The sequence below is a fragment of the Poecilia latipinna genome, unplaced genomic scaffold, assembly GCF_001443285.1.
Source record: "Poecilia latipinna isolate Pla-1442-1.1 unplaced genomic scaffold, P_latipinna-1.0 Scaffold40, whole genome shotgun sequence".
NCBI classification, from domain to species: Eukaryota; Metazoa; Chordata; class Actinopteri; order Cyprinodontiformes; family Poeciliidae; genus Poecilia; species Poecilia latipinna.
In genome coordinates this window covers 441,910-467,513 of record NW_015112656.1, presented here as the reverse complement: position 1 = coordinate 467,513, position 25,604 = coordinate 441,910, and the positions used below count along the sequence as shown (strand labels likewise).

The following is a 25,604-nucleotide window of genomic DNA, read 5'->3' as shown; positions in this document are numbered from 1 at the left end:
CAAGTTAAGCTGCGCAGTAGTTTTACGTTGAACATTGAGTAGCTCTGAGATTTTCTATCTAGCACGGTTCAGTGTGTGTGTGTGTGTGTGTGTGTTGGGTGGGGGCGGAGGTGAACAGGTCTGGGTTACTGGGGAGGAGCTGGGTGAGATGAAGGGTTGGTTTTTCCAGAGTGATGGAGATGAGGATGAAGATGACATGTGGGATCATTCAGTTTTGCTGCGTTTCATAGCTCCCGGAAGTTTCTCTTGCAGTCTAGGAAAGGAAAGCAGAACAAGAATTACTGCAGATCAGACATCAATAATGCATTACACTGGAAATACATGCTAAGCTAGCTGAACCCTATGAGATAAGCCGATTGCTGATCTCCCAAAATTAAGGAAATCCGTGCGGATTTATTGGTCAGTATATCCTACCAACATCGTTCCAGATCCACTTTACATCTTTCTTACAGTGACGAACTGGGAAAACGTCAAAGTCTACTGTAAAAATCTTGATGTCTACATAAACAGGAAGCAAAGCTAGGCCTCCAGTGGTCAGTTTTGTTTTCCTGAATGTGTCTTCATCTGATTCCTGATGTGAGTGACATATCATCGACATGGACAGAGAGTACAGCAATAGGTTCTAATATAAATAAATGGTTTTCTTTCACTTACTTTGCAATTGTGTTGTTGACTTGGGTACGCACAAGATCGATGTAATGATCAATCTGGGTCTGCAAGGGAAAAGAACCTTAAGTTTTTTTTATTTACTTTATTAAAAAGACAAACAACAAACAGTAAAACATGAGATACTTCCACATGTAACTGTTAAGAGTTCATCTAGGTTTTCTGAAGTGAGATTCTGTAAAGTACAGGCCTAGATCTAATCTTCCTTAGTAGATGCTAATCAAGTGTGTGAGTATCTGTACAGTAATAACCAGTTTGAAGAGTTTCAGTCAGTTTCATAGCACTGAAACAGAACCTGTGAAAGTTACAAATGATATTCTCTTAGCCTCACATAGTGGACTTGTGTCTGTTCTGGTTTTGCTAGATCTGAGTGTTGCTTTTGACACAGTTGATCACAATATTCTCCTGAACATGTAGGTCTGAAGGGAAGAGCACTAGGCTGGTTTAAATCCTATCTGTCACCCAGTTTGTTCATGTGAATGATAAATCTTCACACTCCAGGTTACCGGTGGAGTACCTCAGGGCTCTGTGCTTAGATCAGTTCAGGTTCAGTTCATAAATACATGGCAACGGTCCTTGCTTGTAGTACTACACATGGTTCCAATAATAATTATATATTTTATTTTATTTAAAAGGCACACAAGGCGACCTCACAAAAATTAAAAACAATAAAAAAAATAAAAATAAAATTATATATATATATATATATACACACACATAAAAATAAAAAGAAAGTGTTGATCAATCCAAGTGGAAATGCTTTTTTGAACAGCAGAGCATTCCGCCAGGATTTAAAGAGTGACAGCGTGTCGGAGTGCTTTACGGTGAGTGGGGAATGTGGAAGTTTATTCTAAATGGAACCATGTGTTGAACCAGGTCAACGTCCCACTAAATTTGACTCATTGTGCTAACATATTTCTACTACAGCTGACTTCATAGAACCTCACTTTAAATACACCTGATTAACCCTTAAACAGGTGTCCTGTGCTGCCAGGTTTAATTGCTTTGAATACTGAGAAGTAATTTAAAAAGATGAGATCTCTAACAGGGGTTTCTATGGATCTAAAAGTTGCCGGGTGGTAGCACTCCAGGACTGGACCTAAGCACTCCTGACTAACCCTAGCTCATCATAGACTGACTGTGGTTGATGTTTTTATCCAATAAACAGCCAGCAACAGCAAATACAAGCTAGAGCTCATTTTCCGTGATGTATGTGGCGTTTCTGTGCAGATGCTAATGCCCATGCGCTCTGACTCCAGAATGACATCATGTTCTCAGTAGCTGGACTGGGTCCACAGCTAGAGGGATGGAGAAAGCCTTCAGTGTCCGATGGAGGCTGAGAGTCATCCAGTGAGCTCACTGCTAATGCGTCTATCTGCTCTCAGCTGACATGACTGTAGTTCGGCCTTAGGGTGGGGCTGACCTTGTTCTTCTCGTAGACTGGAGGTACGGCAAAGAGCAGGATATCCGCTGGAGAACAGAGAGAGAGTTCAGCACGAAGACAATGATTGCTGTTAAACATTGTTCACCTTACAATGAGCTAAAACAACATTATATGTACATTATAATGGGAATACAGTTAACAATGTGTATGCATAAATGCAAGGCCTTAAAGAGAATCAGACCAAGCTCTTAAATTAAAGTAATTATTGGTTATTGTGATGAGGGAACAGGAAAGGTTTCCATAGCGCTTACCCAGGATGAGGATGGTGATTCCATTAAAAACTGCTCCAACATAAGTCAACATCCACATGACCACAGCCAGCTGTTAAAAAAAAAACAAAACAAAAACAAATGAGAAATGAAACATTTAGGAATCACTTTCATGTCACCTGAAGTCAGAAGCTCCTTTCCTCTCACAGCAGATTTCATTTCACAGATGTCGCCTGCTGCTCTCTCATGCTGTTCCAGGCCTTTACAAAACCATCACACAGACACTTTTTACACTAGATGTAAGCTGAATGAATGTAAGCCACTGGTTCCACACCTCCACACACCCAGCACCGGCTGCCTCTGCACCTGTCTGGGAGCCACAGCTGGACTGATTCCATGACTTGTTTGGACAAAGTCTGGGATGATTTGCCAGTATGAACAAAACAAAAAATGAGTGGCTGTTCACTTACAGCCATGTTGTGTGAGTAAAAAAGCCAAACACGTCTAGCTGGCTTTAAAGGGATTCTTATCATACGCTTAAATGAATAAACATAATCTGAGCGAGAAGGACGTTTTACCACTTCCACTAACTCATTAGCAGGTATGACAAAGTAACTTGAAACAGGATGTTATATAATGATGATGGAAATATTTGTTTATTTCACATGAAAGAAAAGAAAATGTAATCAAAGACAAGCAAAGGCCAGCTTTCCTCTGCCAGTCAGGCAGACCATGTTAGCTGGGAGGAGTGTGGGATGTGTCAGATACCTGAACTGAATCACCTGAAGGTGAGAGTGCCTCTCCCAACAGACCGATTCTGGTTTACAAAGCTGATCTGCTCATCAACTGAGGTGGGGCTGGGAATGTGGATAAACCAGTGATTCATCAGTTTCACCTACCAAGTGTCTGCTAGACTCAGAGTAAGATTGATACAAAATGTAGATATTCAGGCTCACTGCAGTAGATTTGCACAGTTCACACAGATCGTAGTGTCTCAGAGGGTAAAGGTCACAGAGAAAGTTAGAAGTAGTAATACCATCATCCAGTTTGCTAATGTCATGCAGCCCTCCTTTAAAGTATGCATTTACTGAAGCCAAAGGTTGTTCTCTGTTTCTGGCTGCTTTCAGGTGTTACAGTTTGAATTTACAAAACTTGACTAAAATATACTGTAAGGTACAAGAATGTGCACATTTTTCTTATTTTCCAGATCTTTCTAAATAATTAGTTAAGTTTCAGTTTATCAAACGTGGTGTACTAAAATAATAAAATATACAAAGAAAAAAATAACAGTAAAGTGTATTTACATGTTATAACTATGTTTCCATTACAAATGTGCAGAAGAGGACTCAATATTCTCAGAATGTCGAAAATATGATTTTGCAATTGTGGTGTTTGCATTAAATAGGACGTGTTAAATCAAGTTAATGTGTTAATGGTCATGATAAGTCATTTAAAAACCCTGGTGGAGGCAAATGTACCTCAAAAGTGTTTGAAGTACATTAAAACTTGAGCCATGGAGCTGTTGCTCATCATCTATCAGCCAATCAGAGGAGACATCGGCATCTTATTGAGGATTACACTGATGATCCCGTGTTCCTGGGTGTGGCTACGTATGCGGTATGTTGTGGAAATAGTAGACGGTGATTTCACAGCAGAGCAAAACGTTTTATGGAGAAATGTCTGTTTCTTTTTGAAGTTGCTGTGTTTCCATTCAGCAAATTTAATTTTGCAAGTTACCAAACAAGATCTAGCAAAAAAAAAAAAAAAATAATAATAATAATAATAATAATTTGGGGCTTTTTAAAGGAATTTGTGGAATAGTTTCATTCAGCTTAGGATCTGGACACTAACACTACTTAGGGAAAATATATTGCTCACATTGTAAAACTGGAAACATAAAAGAGCTAAAGTGTGCATCTCCACATAACTGTAACAACAGTCAGTCACATTGTCATGCAACATAAATAACAGCTCAACTGAAACCTGTTATCCGCCATCGTAACAGTCATCCTCGTCCTTGGAGATTTCGTTTTTGACGCAGAACTTATTCCAGTAACATGAACTCTTGCTGAGTAACTATAAAAAGACTGCCCCTGTGAGACTGGCCTTGATGAGACAGGAGGGAAATGGATGTCTAAAAAATGAAAGGGAAACAGACAGAACCCAGGATGACAGTGGGCAGCTGAGCTGCTGCTGCTCACCTTTAGAGAATCCACAAGGTCCTCAACCAAAAACAGGCGGCTCATCTGCTTCAGGGCTCGGTTGATGTGGGTCAGACTGGTGTCCACGTGCTTGCGGAACGTCTCAGGAGGAATGGTGACATCCTTCTCTATCAGCTCTCTGCGGAAAAATTGGGAGGAGGAAAGAAAATGAGACCACAAAATGAGGCTGAGTGTTCAAGCAGAAAAGCAACAGATATCCAGAAATAACCAGCCAGTGGTGGAAAGGGCTTACACACGTTGGCACGTTTAGCCCAAAAGTCTTGAACACAACTACTAAACAAGGCATATTTTGATGAACATGTTGGTAGAGGTTTGCTGCCTCTAATAACTAGAGGCAGCGAATATGAGAAAATAGAGAAAATCTCAACAGAAGTTCGTCTAGAACAAACCATGACAGGTTTTGGTCTTACTTGAATGGGTGTCCCTCAGAAGACTTCTGCACAGCCTGGACCACAGACTTGTAGATGCGAAAGGTGATGGTGACACAGAGCAGGGCGAGCAGCAGGTAGGAAACCACGCTGATGACGCTGAAGGCTGCCAGCGAGAGCAGCAGAAGCAGGGACAGGCCGAACACCACACCCGACTTCTTGGGGTCCCGCCAGTGGATCAGGTCATTAACTGTAGGACAGTAACAGGTGGGGAGGGGCAGGGAGGGGCGTTAAAGACTTTATGGTGTGACCTACTGGCCTAAAACTAAATGTTACAGAAGGGCTGTCCTGATCTGCCCTAAAACATCACATTGGGATCTTGATGAACACATTTTTTCTAAATTCAATATCAACTGCCTGAAAAGTCCACACCCGTTTATATACTGTGTGATTATGTGCAAACCCTGTGAGAAATGCAGCCCCATTAGGTACTACCAAGGTTTGAAACTCAAACTGTATGTAAGACTACCCTTAAATTACCCTAAACATAGCGCTACACTGACCTTAACACAACTAGTAAACAAGGCATATTGTTTAGTAGTTGTGTTTAGTAGACGTTTGTTTATATCACCCTAAACACACCTCTACATTAATCTAACCGCTACATTACCCTTATTATTATTATTATTATTATTTTGTCCTTACCCATGTGGTTATGTTGATCTCATAAATCAATCCAAGTGTTTTTCACCCCACACAATGTTGTTCTGAGTGAAGAAGCTGTATTTGCTGCTGTTCCTCCAGTCTGTGTCACATGACCTGCCCTGACCCCCATGTAAACTATGTAACGGCTACATTCCGCTAACTCAATTCTTTAAATCGAGTATGCACAGAATTACCTAGATTCACACTGAAATGTTACAACCAGATGTGAGTCACATCAAAACATAAAGCAGGGATGCTGGTGTTAGCACAGCAACAATATTGCCAACAGAAGCAATAAGTGAATTTATTGAAAACTGTAGGTGTGTGTTTTAAGTGATAAATCTTTAGAAAAAGAAATATTTAGCTGTGAATGCTTCAGGCGATGTGTTGTCAGAGATGGAGCAGTATACTGAAGCTGCTCTGGAGAAACTCTGGCCTCACGAAACTCATGAATGTCTCTACTGAGTTCGGACAGACAGCCTCTCAGTACCAATATGTAACCCTGATGAGGTGTAATGGTTTATTTCATTGGGGGTTGTTATAAGCAAATCTTCAATACGTAGAAAAGAATGTCTGGTTTTCACATCCCTAATATTTTGGTACTGTTCAGTTCAAATTCTCAACAATAGGAGGGATTGTGTTCATGTAAGGCCATTCAGAAAAACGAACTTGAACTGTCATTTTGCTGCTTAAATTTCCCCACTTGAGTCAATAAAGGTTATCTGAATTTCTCCGCATTCTATTCATACACTCTGTATGACAAATACTGGCATCAGCAGGGACAATAAAACATGACCATGCTCCAAAAACATCATCTGCCGCCCAGAACAGCTAAGGAACATTGTGTTGATGTCCGAGTTTAGAATTGAATAGACTTTATTGATCACCAATGGGAAATTGCTTATTCACTGACAAGCTACTCCATCTATGGTGCTAAATATTAATAATACAAATATAACCATAAGAGATAAAGTTTATAAAATATGCAGTAGTTAATAGATGAGACTATAGCTCAGTATTTCCTGCTCTTTTTTCAGTTGAACCAAATAAAGAAGCTCCTTTATGAGTTTTTTATGTTGCGTGTGTTTTTAAGGTTTTTGACGAGGTCTAAATGCTAAAACGTGAAGCAGCTGGTAACTTTAGCCTCAGAGGAGAGGAGCTGCTAATAATCATTTTATTAATGTGATTTTAATCCCAATGATTATCCTAGAATGTGACTGAAGAACTTCAGACTGAATTAACCTCTTGAAAAAACTAAAATTTACTTTTACTAACAAAAAAAGGTCACGTTTACATTTTGTTGGGGAACAACAGTGAAAAGGTTTTCTTCAGCCAGTACTGTAGGGGTTATGGGTCTCCTCCCAGCATGCTCTGCTCTGTGTACCCACAGGGAAGCAGTCCGGGTTCTATGATCTTTATTCTTCTTTCCCTCTCACCCTCACTGTACTCTGCTGAGACACAGCGGCCTACTTTCACAGAGTTAGAGAAACTCACATAAACATCGCTGCGGCCCTCAGTGCAATGAAAACGGAGCCAAAATCAACCACATACACAACAGTAAAACTGATCACCTCTCTGCCACCCACTGCCAATAGTGACTGCAGGTTTGTTTTTGCAGCATTTTTGAAATTCACTCAATTCAAAGTTGTAAAATTTGTATTAATGGAATCGATTGCTTGTTGGATGGAGATTAGATAGCAGATAGTTTGTAGTGATGTAACAAACAGACTGAACTGTTCTGATCTTAAAGCGGCTCTGGATCACTTCACTTCTTTGCCATTTTATGTTCCGATTTCACAACAATCATTTCATGATGCATTTACTGTTTCCATTATAAACCTATAGACAAATCCTTTTCTACCAAATAGAGTTGGGAGAAAAATCTACGCAATATGTACTTTTTTGTACTGACCGGTTTCAATTCTTCTTCCAGGTCTTCATCTTGCTCTGTTGTGTGATAACATTGAGAGCAGTGAACTGAACCGTTATTGGTTAATGCAGTTATCGCCTGTAAAAATCCTTCAACCATATCAATGACAACATAAAACCCAGCACTAGCACTAGAAGCTGCTGTTCCTCTACAAAACCTCTAAACGAAGACGAACAAAAAACCTGAAACTCGGCTACAGATAACATTTCCTTTATCTACTGCTCCCGGACTGCAGGCGGCCCCACCCACAGATGCACGCTGGGTCAGGTTCCATGTGTCGTCCCCTGAATATGTCAGGATTACCGTCTGCATACCAGCCGGTGTGTGTGTGTGTGTGTGTGTGTGTGTGTGTGTGTGTGTGAGAGAATGTAGAAAGAATGAGTATGACATTTCCTACCGTCAAATATTTTGTGTGAAAATTGGACTGATATGAGTAACCATGGAAACAAATGCATCTCAAACCGCTCTCACGCTGATTAAACAGACATGCAGCAAACAAGATCCAAAGGAGCTGGCAGCATCCATCACCTTAGATGGCATCTTGTTGAAACCCAAGTATAAAATGATGGCACCAAAATAACTTTGCACCAGTGCGGCTGCAAGCTGCGCTCTTTGATTTTCTGCATCGTGTGTCCACTCTAAGTGTGCTGTGGCCAGAAACCTGACCTGGGGATTGACTGTTCTGTGTGACGTTCAGGGCTCTGGACAAACACTGGGCCACCGTATTTAAGCCCTAACTCGCCGTCTGGTGGGGAACCACTGACTGGCTCACAGGACAGAGGGCAGGGGAGGGTCACCGGCTCAACTTTCTGAGGATCACATGCAGCCTTGAACTAAGGTTGCTTGCAAGTTATGCTGTCAGTCATATCTAATTTAAATATTTGTGTGGATATTGATTTAATAATGAATACAAAAGAAAATACACACGCTTTTCTAAAGTCTAGGCGAGTAAGTGTGTACTACTCTGAGTAAGTTTAGTATTAGGAGTAAGTTTTGTTTTTTGATTGGTCTCTTGTTATGAGGAATAAACTTTTTTTTAGATAGAATAATTACACGTTACTAAAAGTACTAAAATTGTCAACTGCATTCCTGCACTGTTGTCTTTGGAGCTGCACAAGTACAGTCATGATGGGATACCCAACAGTCTGGGCCCTGTTCATGCTAGCTTGTTAGATGTTCAGGGAATATGCTGCCAATTAAACAGCTTCAATAAAAAGCTTATTATTATTATTATTATCTCCAATAGGTTTTCATCAAAATGAATGCTTACAACATTTACTGTTTAGTTAACCATTACAGTAAATGTTTGTTGCATTTATACACACACACGCACACACACACAAAACACATTTTTAACTCAACTGCAAACGTTCAATATGAAACAGTCTCAGAGTATAATGTTTCATGTCAAAATTTATGGAGCAATTTTTCTGCCACAATTTGGGAGCACACATTTTCGGAAAGCAGGATTTCATGTCTTGTCTTTCTTCTCAAAACTTATAGTGCTTGTAGTCAAAACTTCTGTTTTCTTTCAAATACTCACTGTGCTTCCGCAAACTTTTATTCTTGCGCCGTAAATTACTCTTTGGTCTGAGATTTGCAAACCTCTTCCCTAGCTGGCGAATCATTTTCTGCTCACACTTGGAACAAAAATGTACTGTCACCGGGCAAACTCTCAACCAATAGAATGAAAGAGTTATACTGGCAAATGCACCCAGTATAATACTTTCATTCTATTAGCTGACAGGTTGCCAGGCTAGGTGCTCTTTTGTTCCAAGCAATAGATCTACAGCATCTATCTATTACCAGCGGCGTCCTTGAATTCGGACACGACTCATTGGCAAGCAGAGAGGTTTACAAGTTAAGATTTGCTCCGAGCAGAGACAAGTTTTGAGCGCAAGGAGAAAGATTTGAGAAAGCACAGTGAATACACAGTGAATTGAGTAGAAGCACTCAAATCCTGAAAGCAGGATTTCAGGACATGAAATCCTGCTTTCAGACTGAAAATGTGTGCCCTCGAATTATGGCAGAAAAATTTCCCCATCAACACCCAGGTGGTACAGCCAAATGCACTGGAACTACACTTAAGAGTAAATAAATAAATACATTAAATTAAAATGTTTCTTCACTGCAAAGTCTGTCAGTTTAATCACTTATAGTGTTTATCTTGTCAACATACTAATGCACAAATTCAGATTTAGTCATCAAGTACACAACTGATAAAATGTGGTAAGAAAAACAAGCCAATCAGACATATTCCCTAATGAAAAAATTATGTTTTACAAAAAAAAAATTGGATAAAAAATTAACTCAACATGAGTTTGAATTTCCCCTTTAATAATCAGTCTATAGTCGGAAAACCTGCATCTCTCCCAATAATTTTCATTCTGCGCAGTATGCTGAAGATTATTGCACTTATCTTTACAAGTCCTGATCGAACATTCTAAGTCTATATGTGAGAGTGTGGGTCTGTCCATGCATGTGTTAAACTAAGCAGAGAATTCCTGTTTGAGCGTCCCGCTGAGGGAAGTGCATGAGGTTAGCAGGCCTACTGCCCAGAGGGAAGGAATGTTACCTGATAAGTGGGTTAGTATTGCTGTCAAGACATGCTCTGCAAGATGGTAGGCTTCAGCTACCCATTCGTCTATAGCTTCCACATCACTGGAATATGTGCTTTCAGATGCACGGTTGGTTTGGGAACAAGAGGGTTTGGAGTCCGATGGCTGAGCAGGGCTAAAATCTGACTTTGGCTGACTCTTCTCTGAGACTTTATGCTGAGGATTCACCGTCTCCTCCTTTTCCTCTTGGCTGTTGCCCAGATCTTTGAGAGCACTGATTGTAAGGTGCTCTTGTTCAAAATCCATCGCCATGGTTGGAGAAGTCTTGGGGAGAGGAGAAGTCTTGTGGGGCTCAAGCTCCTGGTGGACACTGTCAGCTTCCTCATCCTGCTTTGATTTCAAACACTCTCTCATGAACTCCACAAAGCTATCCTCAGAAGGTGGGCTGCCACTGTCAGTTCTGTCGGGACTTATTTTCATCTCATTTATGTTGTGACCCGTTTCAGGGCTATGCTGAATGTGTGAAGCTGGTTTCTGAGATGAGAGTATATTGTCATTTTCCACATTTTCTGAATTAGTGGTCTTCATAATGACCTGTTCAGCAATGCTGCTTACAGTCTCACTTTGGAAACAGGAATATGGGTTTTCAGGATAATCTTCTAAAGATGGCTGACTATCGGATTTGGGGATGTCGTCACCATTCAGTGAAATGGCGCTGTCCAGATCCTGTTTGTCTTCAGCAACATCATTCTGAGCTGGATCAGACAGAAAACGTTCCTTTGCATTGTTGAACTTCTTAACATCAGTGTGATCCAGGGAAGAGCTGATATCAAAGTCATAATCAAACGACTGTCTGTCATAAATGTCATCTTGCATGAAGCTGGACATAGGAGGTGGAGTGGGTTTTATGTAAGCCTCTTCTGCTGTTGAACTGCGATTTTCACTGACTGCAGGCTCATTGTAAGAAGCTGATTCTCGTGACGACGGATCAGTCATTGGGGGTTTGAACAGAATTTCCTGGGTTTCATCTGACCAATCATCATCATTGTCTGGAAAATCCACTTCTTCATTTTCAACAACAAATGGGGACTTTTCATTGCGAATTTCATTTGACATGGTCTGGGACTGGTCAGGTTGCTGGTCTGCTGAGTCCATTGGATTGGGACAGACCTCTGATTTTAAGGCAGATGTCTTATCTTTTTCAGAGCTAGTGTTGAGGATCTTGTGTTTTGGGGAGTATTCAGACTCAGAGTCCACAGGTGAGGAAGGAGGCGAATAGCCTTCCATGAACTCCGTTTCTAACGGGCGTGCTCTGGGGCCTGTGTTTTCACCACTCTGTGGATCTGGTTCAGAGGTGCTTGGGGGTCCCGTGTCTGGGCCTTTTACTACCTCATAGTCATCATCATCTTCCTCTGCCTCAGGTTCCATCTCCTCTTCACTATAATTGGGCTCGTCAGTCTCAATCACATTTATGGTTGGAACCTGCATTAGCTTTCTCTCAAGCCTTGGTGGAGGAGTCTCTTTCTCCTCAGTGGACAGATCAGCAGTGGTGCAGGGAGGGGTTGTGGTGTCATCATTAGAACTTTGATCCAAAGACTGAGATGGAGCAGACTCACATTCAGCTATATGATCTTCAATTACCGTATCATCGGATTCTCCTGAACTGTCACCTTCATTTGCTTCTGGCTGTTCAAGTTCGCCAGTCCAAATTGCTTTCTTCTCATCAGAAACATTCTGATGAACAGCAGGGCAAACTGGGGGGGATGACGGAGGAGATGTGGAACCAAACTCTGCAGGAGGTGCAGGCGAAGCTGTAATCACCAAATCTAGATTAGATGGATCATTCACACTTGATTTTTCTTGATGATCCCACATGTAAGCTGTTGGCAAAAAGTTAACATCAAACTCTTCAACCTCTGTTTTTTTGGGTTCCCCATCAAGCTGATCTTTTTGTTTCGGACCTTCAACAGGATGATCCATGAAAGCATCAGGAACACCAGCAAAGGCAGCAGGCATATCTCTGTCGATCCCCTTCACTGAGACTTTGTTAGTGCTTTTAATTAAACCAACAGTATCAAAATCTGGTACTGGAGGTAAGTGTGTCTTCATCCACTGCTCTGTCTCTTCAAAGTCCACAACTTGCTTCAGGTCTCCCAGGATTTCAAATGGTGAATCTGGTGACTCCTGATCAGCAGAATGTTCTGTTTTCTGAGGTGTCTGTATAATCTTTTCAGGAGGAAGTTTGGGAACTCCAGCTGGAGATTTGGGACCCTCAACTGCAGATTTGAGGGACTCTGCTGTAGATTTGGTGCCTTCAGTGAGAGATCTGGACCCCTCGTGTGTAGATTTTGCCCGTGTGGTGGGAGATTGGGGCCCCTCAGTTGCAGACTTGGGTCCATCAGGTGCAGCTTTAGAGCCTTCTGTGGAAAATTTGGGCCCCTCAGGTGCAGATTTCTCATGATGTCGGTCCCTGAAATGAGTAAAAGTTCCATTGCCTCTAAAATCAGGTTCTTTCTTTTTGGCTGCAAGAGCTTCTAGTGCCTTAATACGTTCTGAAACGGGAGACACCTTTATTGGAGAATCCTGTTGTCCATCTGTTGGAGATGTGTCACTACTGTAATTACTGGGTGAGAATGAGCCTGGTTGGGAAGAAAAGCGTAGCGATGTAGCTACAGCTTCAGTGGACTTGTCAGAACTTGGGACCCCTCGCTTATCTGCATCGTTATGAACAGGTGGTAGTGAAAAGGACAAAAGTGGGGAGATTGAGTCACTACCACTAAGCTTCCATGCACTTGTATTACTATTAGGCTATGCCTTAAGGTAGCAGCCCAAGCATTCATGCATTGCATCATGAAAATGTAAAATAAAATAAAAAAGTCATAGTGATGGGTTTTTCAATCTTGCATGCTTCTCTTAACTACTTAGAATCTAAACTAAGCATCATGGAGCAGTCAATCTGGAAACTTATCTGATCTGTCCAGAGCAAAAGAAGGCAGAGGAAATAAATCTCACTAATGAACAGTGTAGCTATGATGACTGTGCAATTATTTGCAGCAAATGTATGTAGCTTGATACAGTACATAGTTGCAGGCTGAAACAGTTTCTTTTTGACTGTGTTTTGACTTTTGTTTAGCTTTGCTATGTAGTTAAAAACAGAATGTCTGTAAAAACAGAAGCTTTACTCAGATGTCCTCTGCCAAACAGGGACTCAAATCTTTAGGAGTGGCATGGATCATCTCATTAACAGTTATTTTATTATGTTTAACCTTTTAATCCATTTGCAAATATTAAATCCGCGTACACTCATACATAACGTGTCAGAACATCCTGTCCAAGTCCAGACTAATGTGTAGATTTTATTCATGACTGCTCTGGTGCAAAATGTTGCATTTCTGCTGAATGTACACAGTGCAAACCATTTAGCAACATAACTAGATTCTAAGAGACAATCAGTGAAATCTGTCCAGTCAGCCATTTCAAAGAAATCCCTGTAAGCATGTTTGTGTTCATGAGTTGGTTTGTAGCACCGAATCACAACTTTCAACCAGCCCAATTTTGAAACTACTTCATCCTCAGGTTAAAGTTAGTGGAAGTGACAAATGTGTGTTTTTTACACGTATAAAAACCCCTCAGTTTATTGTTGGCTGACATTTTATATATAAACTACAATTAGCTAAAAAGCCAAAAAGAAGAATGTTGGCCAACAATAGCATGTTGATTAGGGGTGCACCAATTTATTGACCAGCTAATTTATCTGTGCCGATTTCCTTAATTTTGGGGAATCAGTGATTGGCCGATACTTACATGTGAAGAGGATCTTATCCTCTGATCTTATCTACCTCAGCAAAGGTCTAAAAATCAACCATTGTCCTCTTCTGCTCCACTGTGAGAGAGGTTTGACTGACAAACCCACCCACCAGGTCATGTCTGCACATTTGCAGTTAAAAGTCACCCCGCTGTTATCAACTCAGCAACTTTCTTGCTATACTTAACATTTCAGGCAAGGAAAATGGTATCAGCCAAAACTGGAACTGGCAGGTTAGGCTTTTCACAGACTGGTAATCTGCAATTGGCCAATAAACTGCAACTGATGCACCCCCAATGTAGATTAATAATAACTCAGTCCATTCAGTAAGTTGTCTTTAGTTTTTATGTTGAAATTATAATAGTCTACATGCTATTACTAGCATGTAGACTAACAGCTGTTCATAAGTTAAAATCAGCTAAAAAGCTGATAATAGCTAAAATAATAATGGCACCATTAATATTTGGTTAACAGGCTAGCTGGTTGAATCTAGCCTGTTAACTAACATCAACTTACTCTATTCAGTACGTTAGCTTTAATTTTTAAGTCAAATTTTAGCTAAAATGATATTGTTAGTAAAAATTCTCATTTTAATTCATTGGCTGACAATAACTAGTTAGCTAACTACTGCAGTCCATGTATAATTCTAACAACAATCTATATTTAAAAGTCTGTAAAACTGCCTTTAGCAAATAATCATTGATGTCCAGGTGTTGGAACAGAAGTTGAAGCTGTACCTAAGTAGTACCTAACACAAACTGGCCACTGATTTCTTTCCTCACTGGGAAAGTCACTTATCTAGTGCCTATTTACAACAAAACAAAATCAGCTCCAGATGATGATATAAGGGTCCAATTTATATCCTAAACCTTATCCAATTAAATATCCACTACTGATAATCCATCAAATGTATTTTAATACAGATCAATCAAATACAATCAAATGTAAATTACTGTTGAGTTTTATGCAATTGTAATATAATACAGCCATGTTCAGTCCATTATATTGTGCCAAATAGTAAAAAAGGAAACTTCATTTCTTCATATGATGTTTTACCAACATCAGCCCAAGTCAGATGGGATAAACAGAAAGTCAGTGATTGATTTGCTAAGCTGGCTGCTCCTTAGCTTTCAGATATAGGTCATCTTTACATTTTTCTATTTGCTTTCCTGAGGAAACCATCATACGGGAACAGTGCACTAGTTATATACAAAAAGGCTGAACATGTTTGGGACCATATTAGCAGACCAGAATTAGAAATAAACCAGGTCAAATTGCCATGACAAAATATATTTACCAAACGGAGGAACTGTTTTGTAAAAATAAAGCATGTAGCACAATAAGCAATGCTAAGGAGATTTGGGGTCCTTGGTTTGTAACATTTATATGTGGCTTGCCATTTTCTTTCTAATAACTTGTTGACCAATTGTACAACACAAACAACTTTTAACTGTGTATGTGCAGACATGGAGCACAACTGACTGCTTCACTTTGTCTTGAATCGGACCGCCACCTCCTCTGCTTCACAATACAATGCCTTGTTCAAACTAGGCCACAAGCACAGACTTTCCATCTGACCAACAGTGTTGTAGTCTTTGGCTCTGTACTTGTAAACACATTCCCAGTTAGTGCTGTGACAATACATTCACAACACTACAGCTATTCAACCAATGATAGTAATGACGACGATGATGGTAATAATAAATCAGGATTTTCTTCAGAAACAAGGTTGAGCAGAATCACTCAGTAATTGGGCACATTAACAATCTGACTAGTTCATCAACTGTAAGCAGGTTTAAGAGAAAGCCTTTATCCAACTCCAGATTATCCTCCTCCAACATGCACAAAAATATTTACATCTCCATCTGTGGTACACCAATCAATTGGTCAATGATAAAAATCAGCCAATACTGATAAGCTTATAGCTAGAGAAAACTCGGGTTACTTCAGCTTATCAGTGACCTATGTTTAAAAAGAAGTTTAAACTGTTGGAACTGTGATGAAACATTTCAGCGGTTTGGTTTTTTGAAGTCAGGTTCTGTGACGTTATTGCCAGTAACAGTCCCTGGCCTGTAGAAGAAATACATAATGTCATCTTCAGCTTTTAGGGAGTGAAATAAATGTCGAGAGCTGGGAGCTAACAAGCTAGTCAAACATATTCAGTCAGTTTGAGCCGAATTTAGTTTAAAAATAAAAAGCTCAAAAAGAAAGTCTTCACATTAACAGTAGCAGAAACAATTTCACTGCTAGATCGACCACTAATCAGTTTGTTCAGGTTCTGCCAAGAGCAACATAAACCTTTGAACTTTGCATCAGCTGTGCTGCAGCACTGCTCTGGTACTTTCAAGGTGTCAAGTCAGCAGTGGGTCTCTTTAGCTTGTCAACTCCAACTACTCTGAAGTTTATGCCAATTTTCTAAGCTAGTTAAGGGAGCTATTACTGATTTCTTCAGAAGACATAAACTTACTAAAAACAAACAAAAAGAAACAGAATCAGGACCAACCCTTTCAAACCATGACATGACTTAATACCACTGCCTGTATGCCAAAAGATATTTGTAAAGAAAATGTTGCGAACTAGACAAACACTTTCCGTTATGCAGCATTAGTTTTTGGGCAGGACACAAACCCAGATCCCATGATGCAGTGCATAATGCCAAAGTGTTACTCAAAAATGGAACAAAGTTTTAGTTATTCCTAATTTTTCTCAAAGAATTCCATGTTTTCTAAATGTTGGATTAAATGATTACTGACCAATATACATTTCTGCTAGTGATTGTGACCAAACTGACTTTACAAAAGCTACAATGTGTTGAAACATTGCAGCTACATCCCTGAGAGGACCTGGTGAAGTTGACCGACTGCAAGTTGTCCCATCTACTTGTTTTGATGTTGCTTTACCCATATTTTCCTTGAAAATATCAAAATAGGTTGTTTGATATTAAAACTGACCCGTTTAGATTTAGTCTGTATATGACTAGTTTACATTGTTATTGCCAAGCCACATAATCATCTCAAATCTTTATTTCTGAAATACTTCCTGGTTTTTTAAATCAGTTAAATTCAACAAGATGGTGCCTTTCTAGAGTGCTATCCACAGCTTTACTGTGGCTTAAAAAACATGGCAGCTCTAGAATGGCAACAATCCACAGGTCAAAAAGAGGCTGTTAAAAAATAAAGCAGAACTGTACAAAGAAAACCTACTTTGTATGTTTTATGGTTTAAGACATGCACAAACCCTACTGAGCCATAAGCAACTACGAGGATGCAACATGAGTGAGGAGCAACAGGCAATGGAAGGCCCAGACCACTAGGTGGTGGATGATATCTCCAGTGCCACTCGTCCTCTGGAGACACAGCTGATGCTGGGGGAGGGGGATTCAGATACTAGGGCAGCTGGAAGGTAGAACCAACCTCCCGGGACACAAACCTGATCTACTTTTGGGTTTCTGCACACAATGTGAACTTGAACTTCTCTGCTTTCTTAAAATAAGGTAGCAATCTTGGGATTATCCTGAACTTGCAGTCAGTGATGCTGACCTAAATAATGCCTGCTAGCAGCTGGTAAACTGTAATGGATTAGGCTCCTGGCATCACAAGAAGCCAAGTTTTCCAGGTGTAATGCTCAGGGTCTAAAGACTGGAGATGGGTGAGCTAAAGTAAATGGAGAGCCATCAGTTGGACACAGAAGGTAATCACTGTGTGACTTTGAAAAAAATTTAAAGACATGTTATAAAGATAACGTTGCTTAACATACATAAATGTCTTTAAAGGCTTTTTGGTAGAGCTACTGCAGCTCAGGACACAGCCATGCATAGATGCACATCTTGCAAGCCTAAAAATAAACGGCCAATGAAACCTGTCAAAGGTCGAGCTGGCTGTTTTGGGCACTAGCCGGGAAGGTTACATATCTGGTTGCAACAGAGGAGAGACGTTGCAAAAATGACTAGAACTCCAAGTCCCTGAAAAGTTGGAAAAACATTGCTATCTGGTCAACTAGAGTTAAGCGTCAGCAGTGCTGGAAACGTATGTGGAAAACCAGAAAGAGGGCCTGGTAAGGAGTAGTTGAGATAGGGAAGCAGCTGTGACCAGGGTGGGAGCCACTATTTTTAACCAACTACTTTGGGGCATTTTTATACACAGCCTTGTGAGCAGGAGAGGGGCACTAGATAGAAGGATGGAGAGCAGTAAAGCAACAGGCCAGCAAAAAAAAAAAATAATATCGAGGAATAGAGCAGGTGAGCAGCATTAAAGAATCCATACACTTGCCTTGAGGAGACTGAATGAGAGATACAGGCGAAGAGGAAAGAAAGGAATCTGAAAAGATGGGAAAAAAAGGACAGAAGAATGATCATACTAGAAGAAAAGAACTTCTTGCTGCTGAAACCCATCCAAATAAAGACATTCAAATCAAGAAGGAGAAGTTAACTTATTCAATGTTTACTAAATACTCTAGAACTTAAATCTAAGAGTGAGAAAGAGTAATGTTAAACAAAAAACCATCCATGCATTTGCTTCTTATCTAGAGCTGTAAATGCAAAAACCAAGCCAGTAAATATAAGATAAGGACAAAACCAACTGCTCTTCTTTTACAGTTTGCATCACTACTACAACACGCAAGGCAACTTTCCTGGTGAAAGTCAGAATGTTGGTGGAATTCTGAGGTTTTTACATGATATCTGAGGTGAAAAGAAATTAAAATGAAAGGAAATAAGAATATTGCCATTTTTTCCTTAAGACAAACAAGGAAAAAGTTTACAAAGCATTAGATCCAAAGCTGCAAAAACAGGAGATGCATAATGACAGATGGAAAAGCTGGAATCATGTTGAGGAGGAAAGGGAAGACAATCTTCAATAAATCTGACAATATCTAATGGATAAAATCTATAGTTTTCAATTCTGGTGAATATCGTTAGAGATCATGAAAACTACCAGCTGATGGATACTGTTATCCAACGACAAGACATTATCCAGACTCTAAATATTACTGAGGCAGCTAATTCAGCACTTTGTTTTAACACCATGCTTTCTTGCATAAAACTGTTCAATAAAGAAACCATGTGGACCATCCTCAGGAAGAAGTCCAACACCACACCTCCTGTCAATATAAAAAGGAAGCCATTAGGTTTGTAGAACTCTCCTCTGTCTGAAGCCTGGCAACTGTGGGAACTTTTCTCCTAAAAGACAGGGTGTGGTGTTGCCCATCGTGTTGCTCAGCTCAAGTGGGAGTTAGCACAGGCTGGGCAGGTTAAGCCTGGAGCAACAACATTCCTTCAATTAAATTCAGCAAACCACACCTTCACTTTCTACCCACAATGCAATGTGTCAACCTTATCTATATGTGAGAGGCAAAGCAAAGACAGGCACAACTCCATTATGTTTGAACCACTTCTTGCTCGTGGTGTGTTCACAGTTTACAAATGTTGTCAAGACTGACTTAAATTCTGATGGGCAGAAAACATGTTAGGCCGTGACAGGCGTCCTGTTACTGGCTGTTAACTGCAGCATCATGTTATCTGACATTTCCCCGACACCCTACAGAGTCCAGCTGTGGATTGTCTGACAGGATCTGTCAGTTCTTAGTCGACAGCAGCTGTTTTCAGTTCACTTCAAAATATTAAAACAAACCTTTTCTATACATTTTGAATAATTTTCGTACGATACGTTTGTATAATTCCCATCTCACAACTCTTCTAACAAATACTTGATTTCTTCTGTAGACAACAAAAATAAATCATACAGAGTTTTCAGTTTAACCAGTGAGAAAACGAAAGGATTGTTGAGTTTCTGAACAGTCAGGAAAAGCACAATCAGTAAGTGGCTGGGACACTCAACACTCTTCAGAGTGAACGTTGTTGTTGAGGGGAAAAGGGTGTAAGAACCTAAAGGAAGGGAACTTCTCTCTCACACACACCATGCGATGTTGTCATTTAAATGACGAGCCTTCAGCACAGGAAACTTTCAGTAAAGATATAGACAGTATTTTAAAATGTTGAAATTTAAACCTTAGCTTTTTCTTTTTAAATTTCAAGTTGGAAGATGTTGATTGGATCCTGTAAAGAAAAAAAAAGCAGCTTTGTTACCTCAGAGTGATCTGAAAAATACACCACTTTATTTTGAATACTGGTACATTTTTAATTCAAATTGGAAGAAAAATAATTTGGAATATTATCAGAATTATCTAACATCTGTACTGCTGGATAAAAACTCAGTGTCCCTCTAATTCAGTTCATGCTTTTACCCAAGTGAATAAAAAAACATGGACATACATTTACTATGCAAAGTATTAAAACGCTTGCTGAAACTAGATCTAGTCCCATTTTAGCATACCTGAGGTTTCTTTTTAAAAAAAACCCACCATATGTACGTTTGCAACATAAAACTTAAACCCTGACCTAGAGACGCTGGCTTTTTAGAAATGAGCATTCACAGAATCAGGAAATATTTATTATTTTACAGAAGTCTATTTTGAGGAAAGTAATGAGCAAGAACTGGATGAAATGGACCAGATTCCCATTTTCTGCTGGCTTTAGTCTTTGATCATGACCATTCATCTTGCCTGCTGAGATAGGCTGGTTTACTAAACAGCACTGTTGTGTGGTAAGTCAGTTATGGAAAACTATCATTTGTCCCTGGGGCCTTACAGTAGGCATCCACAGCCTACTGTAGAAACAAAAGGGAGTGTGAATGCAGGGCCCATCTCCTGCCATTCCTGTAGATCCTCCATTTGGCTTTGTGACCTCAGTGACATGATGCACTCCAGCATGGACTGCAGAGAGGAGGGTCAGCTTGGCAGCACATGAAGAGACGGAGGAGCCGGTTCATTAACCAGAATAATGACCAATCAAAAAGGAAAGTAATGAGCGAGTGTGGATGGGAAGCTTTGGGAGAGACGATCAAACTGAAAGACGTAGCTCAAAAACTGAAATCATGAACCATTACTCCCTAACATTTTTTTCCACATGAATAAAAGAGTGGAGCCAATCAAGCAGGAACAAGCAATATCTACAAATTCTGAGAGTTTTACTAATATAATTTTCTTAAACGACTTATAAGATAAGGAGATTTACTAAATCTGATAAAACACAGTAATACACCAACAGCCTATCTGATGTAATGTAGTTGGAGAAATGAGGGCCTGATTAGGAAGTGTGCCACTTCCTTGGTGACTGCTCTCATTGGCTCCTACGGAGACTGCTGAAAATGTGAGGGCCAAGCCATCTGGTAGTTGGACTAAAACTAAACCTAGTAAAGATCACTATGAGGAACCCTTCACTGATTGTTCTGAGTCGTACACAACACCACAGCAAGATCTCTGGCAAAAAGAAGAGCTCTGCTGTCAGCCAATACAAGCAATGTAGAGGAGCTGATGGAGGAATTCACACCCGTTGAGGCAGATCAATAATCACTGCTGAATAAGCAGGAGGTAGCACGAATCAAAAATTAGAAAATTGTGAAATTCATTTCCATCATGACTTGCAGTGAATGGTCATCATGTTCTCCTGGACGAGAACGTAGCGACAGTCACTTGTGTTGAGTCGCTGAATTAGCAGCAATCTCTCATAACGTGAATGCAAGTAGTGGCAGTAGAGAGGAAAAACTCCAGAAGAAACAGATGAACTCATACAGGGTTATTTCAATTGGATATTTTTGTCCCTCATATTAGAAAGTGAAACTCGTATTGATTCATTACACACAGGGTGAAACATTTGAAGCATTTATTTAATGTGCCTTGATGGTTATGGCTTAGAAATTCAGTGTCTCAAAAAATGTGATTATTACAATAAAAAAATGTAAACAGTAATGCCAGAATTATGAAAACTATGCTCACTACTATGCACTCAATATTTGGTTGGGTGTTTTTTTTGCATCAATGCAGCATGGCATGGAGGAGGAGGTCAGCCTTCAGGTCACATGTTGGTTCTTGTGTCTTATCTTCCTCTTGACAACACTCCATAGGTTCTCCATGGAGTTCAACCCGGCCAGTTTGCCGGCCAATCCAGCACAGGAACACCGTGGTCAGGTTTTTTTTTTTTTTTTTTATAGATGTACCTACCAACCTAGTCATGCAGATGGCTTCTACAAACATCTAAGAGAATGGGTCACTATCAGGACTTCAGTGGACTCTGTTGTACCAAGTCATAACATTTCCTCACTAACAAATATTTTACAGCCAACCTTTAGACGTATTATAGCAAAAATGGAAGGAAGTGAAAACAACAGCAACTAAGTCAAGGGAGACATGTTTCAGGTCTGCTATAAAACAGGACAGTTATTCAAATAACATGAGTGATAGTGGTTGCAAAGCTCAGGCCTTCCCTTACACAAACCATCTACTGTACAGAGCCATTTCACATGAAAATATGATGCAATAACAGAGGGGGCGGTTTTAAGAAGAAAGGAAAAAAAGAAAACAGGCCTGCAGGTATAGACATTCACATTCAGAGTGCAGAGTGGTAGAGCACAGGAGGAAAAATAACAAAGCAACACATTTGAATCCAATTAAAAAAGCAAGAATACAAATTCTAAATTAATAGAAATATATAAAAATATATTCTGTAGCAAAATGTTACTACTTGGAGGTTAAGGGAGTATGCATGAAAAAAAACAACAAAGGGATAGTTTATATCTCTTTACAAACTGCAGAGCCCAACTAAAATGATACAAATAAAGAAAACTGGGACAGAAATCTGCAGTCTGTTCTGATCATTTTGAAATCTAGAGAAAGCAGCTAATTCTCTACATGAAATGCAGACTACAGTTGTTACATGTTCGTGTAACAACAAAACATATTTATTATAGCAGCAACAAGGTCCTGGCTTTCAATTCCAACCAGAGTCTTCATGTTCTCCCAGTGCATGTGTGGGTTCTCTCTGGGAACTCCAGCTTCATCACACAACCCAAAAATATGCATGTTGGGTCAATTTATCTTGGGTGTGAGATGTCTGTGGGGATCACTGTGAATTAAAATAAAATATCCATTCACAAATGTCAGCACAAAACTGAATGCATGACTATTTAGAACCAGAAAGTCTTAATTCAGTCTGTACTAAATGAAAACAACAACAAAAAAAAAATCACCAAGATGTTTTTATTTTATTTTAGTTTTTTGTTCAACTACATAAGCTTCATCACAGCTGATTATCTTTTCTTGCTGCTTGTAGAATTCAGTTTAGTCTGGTCCGTTGTTAAAAAAAAAACAAAAACTCAAAAGTCTGATTTTCTTTTCTGGTCAGAATGCAAAAAAAAAAAAAATCAATTGAATCATTTTTCTGTTTAAATCTAACCTGGAACAAACATAGGAAGCGGGTGTGGATGCACCATTAACCTTCTAGAAGTGTCTGAGGTAAAGGCAATGATCTTTATTTTCTGGGGAATACACAGACATGTCTGCTTCGCTCACTTTATTAATCAGTAATAGAAATTATTCAAGAAAGGTGAAAATGTCAGCTCTGTAGACACTGTGTTTTAAATGCAGAGAAAATAGCTGTATACATGTGCTACAACACAGCATGATGTCACGTCTGTTCCTAATTTAAATAATGACTGAGTAGCCAGAAAATATATATTTAACACAAGTTATATATATAAACATTGAACAGATAGAGTGAAGAAGATGAATTCTCCAAGTCACATGAATCAGTTTTAGGACCCAATCAATTGTTTTCTTACTACCACCCGCATCCTGAACCATTGTACCCAAATACAGATTTGTTGAAGCTAGGTTATTAGCTGCCTGTTTTTCTTAAATAATTACATGTTTTGTTGCATATCACCTGTACTGAACCCAAATCAATGCGCTTACGAATTAGTGTGGATCCATTTTCATGTAGTTCATTTCAAGCAGTTTTCTTTCAAATGGTTTGACTAACCTTAAAACCAAAGAAGCAAGTCATCATCATGCCACACCCTGCTGCACTGCTCTGCCATCCAAACACCAAATTCTTTAAAATGTTCAGTCCTCTTGATCAACAACGCAGATTTTCAAATAGCTCATAGTTAAGCCTGGGGTGGGCAGCTTAAATCAGAGATCTCAGCAAATGCAAGCACAGTGATGGAGAAACAGCCACTCCCACAGACACAATGAGATGCGAGTCAGTGCCAGAGAAAAATATGCTTCCCCTGCTTTTAGGCTCCCCCAGGAGTGATGTGAACAGAACTCATGTCTTGCACATGGAAAATAAGATGGTAAGATGATTTACTTCTTTGGGTGTCAGAACACAAATAGAAGAACCATCAATGCGCCTTTAAGAGGTCCTCCCTTAACAGGCAGTTGCACAGTAACAATACATCTGCAGTGCAGAGCAGCGCGACAAACCGTATTCTATAAACTGTCAAGTTATACATTAGTTAACCCATCCACCAACAACTTGCATAGAAAAATATGACGCAAACGTGCAATGCCACGTGTTGGGATTCATATTCCAATTCGGCTAGCGTCATATAAACCAAGCGTCGAGTATTTTTCTCACATCTCTCCTTTTGTGTCTGATGCCAGCCTCCTTTGGAGCTGGGACCAGCAGGCTCTGCCAGCCCACAGGTCTGGTTGTCGTAATGCAGGTCTCCATTAGCTACAGGTAGAATATAGACTCCCATGAAATGGTTAACCTCGTTTTTCGCCGTAAAAGTGTTTCAAATTGTGACACAAAAGTATAACTGTTCGAGGGGTTTCCCTGTAAAAACCACTACGGGGCGTTAAGTCTGGAGGCCGTAGCTACAGCCTGTACTGAAGATGGCATTCGATTCAGAACTCCGAGTAAAGGGCTATTTCGGTGCTTTAAAATAATCTGTAAGCAGAAAATGTGCTCTCTCATATATATATATATATATATATATATATATATATGAGAGAGCACATTTGGAATTAATTGTAGCAACCTGGTATGAGATTCTTTAAAAGCACGCTCTGTAAAATGCACAAGGTCATTTTTTTTTTTAATGTTCCTAATTTAATTCAGACGATTTAGTGAAGTTAAGGGCACGGCATTAGCCAGTTTCTTGAAGAGAGAAACTAGCAGTTATAGAGTCAAAAATCGACTGAATCAGTGTGGTTTGATCGCTAAACTAAAAAAAAAAAAAAGTCACAGTGCTGAATATGGAGCTACGAATCGGATGCTGACTTCAGCACATTAATCATATGGCGAACACGAGTCGCGCAGATATGTTAACAATCACAGGTGTTCCCCACTGCACACAGTCCAGCTAAAATAGACACACAATAGGATATAAGTGCTTATTGTGCTGAAGGGTCAATATAGATTTAGTGTTATGCAGTAAAGTCAAAAGATATGTCAATAAACAGCTTAGCTGAATTCAAATAGCGCACCTTATGTTGAAATTAAAATGCAGCAATCTGACTTATGTGTTAGTCAAGTCTTACCGGACAGTTTTGATTCTTTGGCAGCAGAATTCTGTCCATCCGTAAAACCTTGCGACGATGATATCTGGGAGGATTGAGTATCCATTTTAATGAAGCTCAACACACAAGCAGAACCGTGGCAGTGAAATGTCTGTTGTCTAAGGTAAAAAGAGAAGCTTCCTGTCCTTTTTAAAATTTATTTGTATTGTGCGACCTATCCCCAAGTGCTGGTCTCTGCTCTGCACCTCACCACTACGTCTGAGCTCTGAGGAAAGAGCGCAGAGTAAGAAGGAAACAAGGCAGAGGAAAATTATGGAGGAGGGGTAAAAAAAGAAGAAG

General features: G+C 39.8%; 1 protein-coding gene across 3 annotated transcripts; it reads right to left on the bottom strand.

Moving 5' to 3' along the window:
- On the bottom strand, positions 1-25,604 carry rtn3 (reticulon 3). Of its 3 annotated transcripts, XM_015047056.1 has the most exons (9): positions 25,287-25,604; positions 18,176-18,223; positions 10,120-12,816; positions 4,952-5,159; positions 4,521-4,659; positions 2,362-2,431; positions 2,090-2,136; positions 655-713; positions 1-253 (listed from the first exon to the last, which is right to left on the bottom strand). In XM_015047056.1, the coding sequence occupies exons 1-9, from the start codon at positions 25,369-25,371 to the stop codon at positions 205-207; spliced, it is 3,402 nt and encodes a 1,133-aa protein (XP_014902542.1). In that variant the 5' UTR covers positions 25,372-25,604; the 3' UTR covers positions 1-204. The 3 variants fall into 3 exon arrangements, with proteins under 3 accessions (XP_014902542.1, XP_014902552.1, XP_014902559.1); XM_015047066.1 differs by lacking the exon at positions 10,120-12,816 and having other exon boundaries at positions 25,287-25,524; XM_015047073.1 differs by lacking the exons at positions 10,120-12,816; positions 18,176-18,223 and having other exon boundaries at positions 25,287-25,524.

Bases quoted from the DNA above. Each gene is read 5' to 3' on its own strand.
- rtn3 (XM_015047056.1), bottom strand. From the start codon at position 25,371: ATGGATACTCAATCCTCCCAGATATCATCGTCGCAAGGTTTTACGGAT. The intron at 4,660-4,951 runs GTAAGACCAAAA...ATTTTTCCGCAG, and splicing joins TCTGAGGGACACCCATTCAA to AGAGCTGATAGAGAAGGATG. The intron at 254-654 runs GTAAGTGAAAGA...TTCCTTTCCTAG, and splicing joins GTCAACAACACAATTGCAAA to ACTGCAAGAGAAACTTCCGG.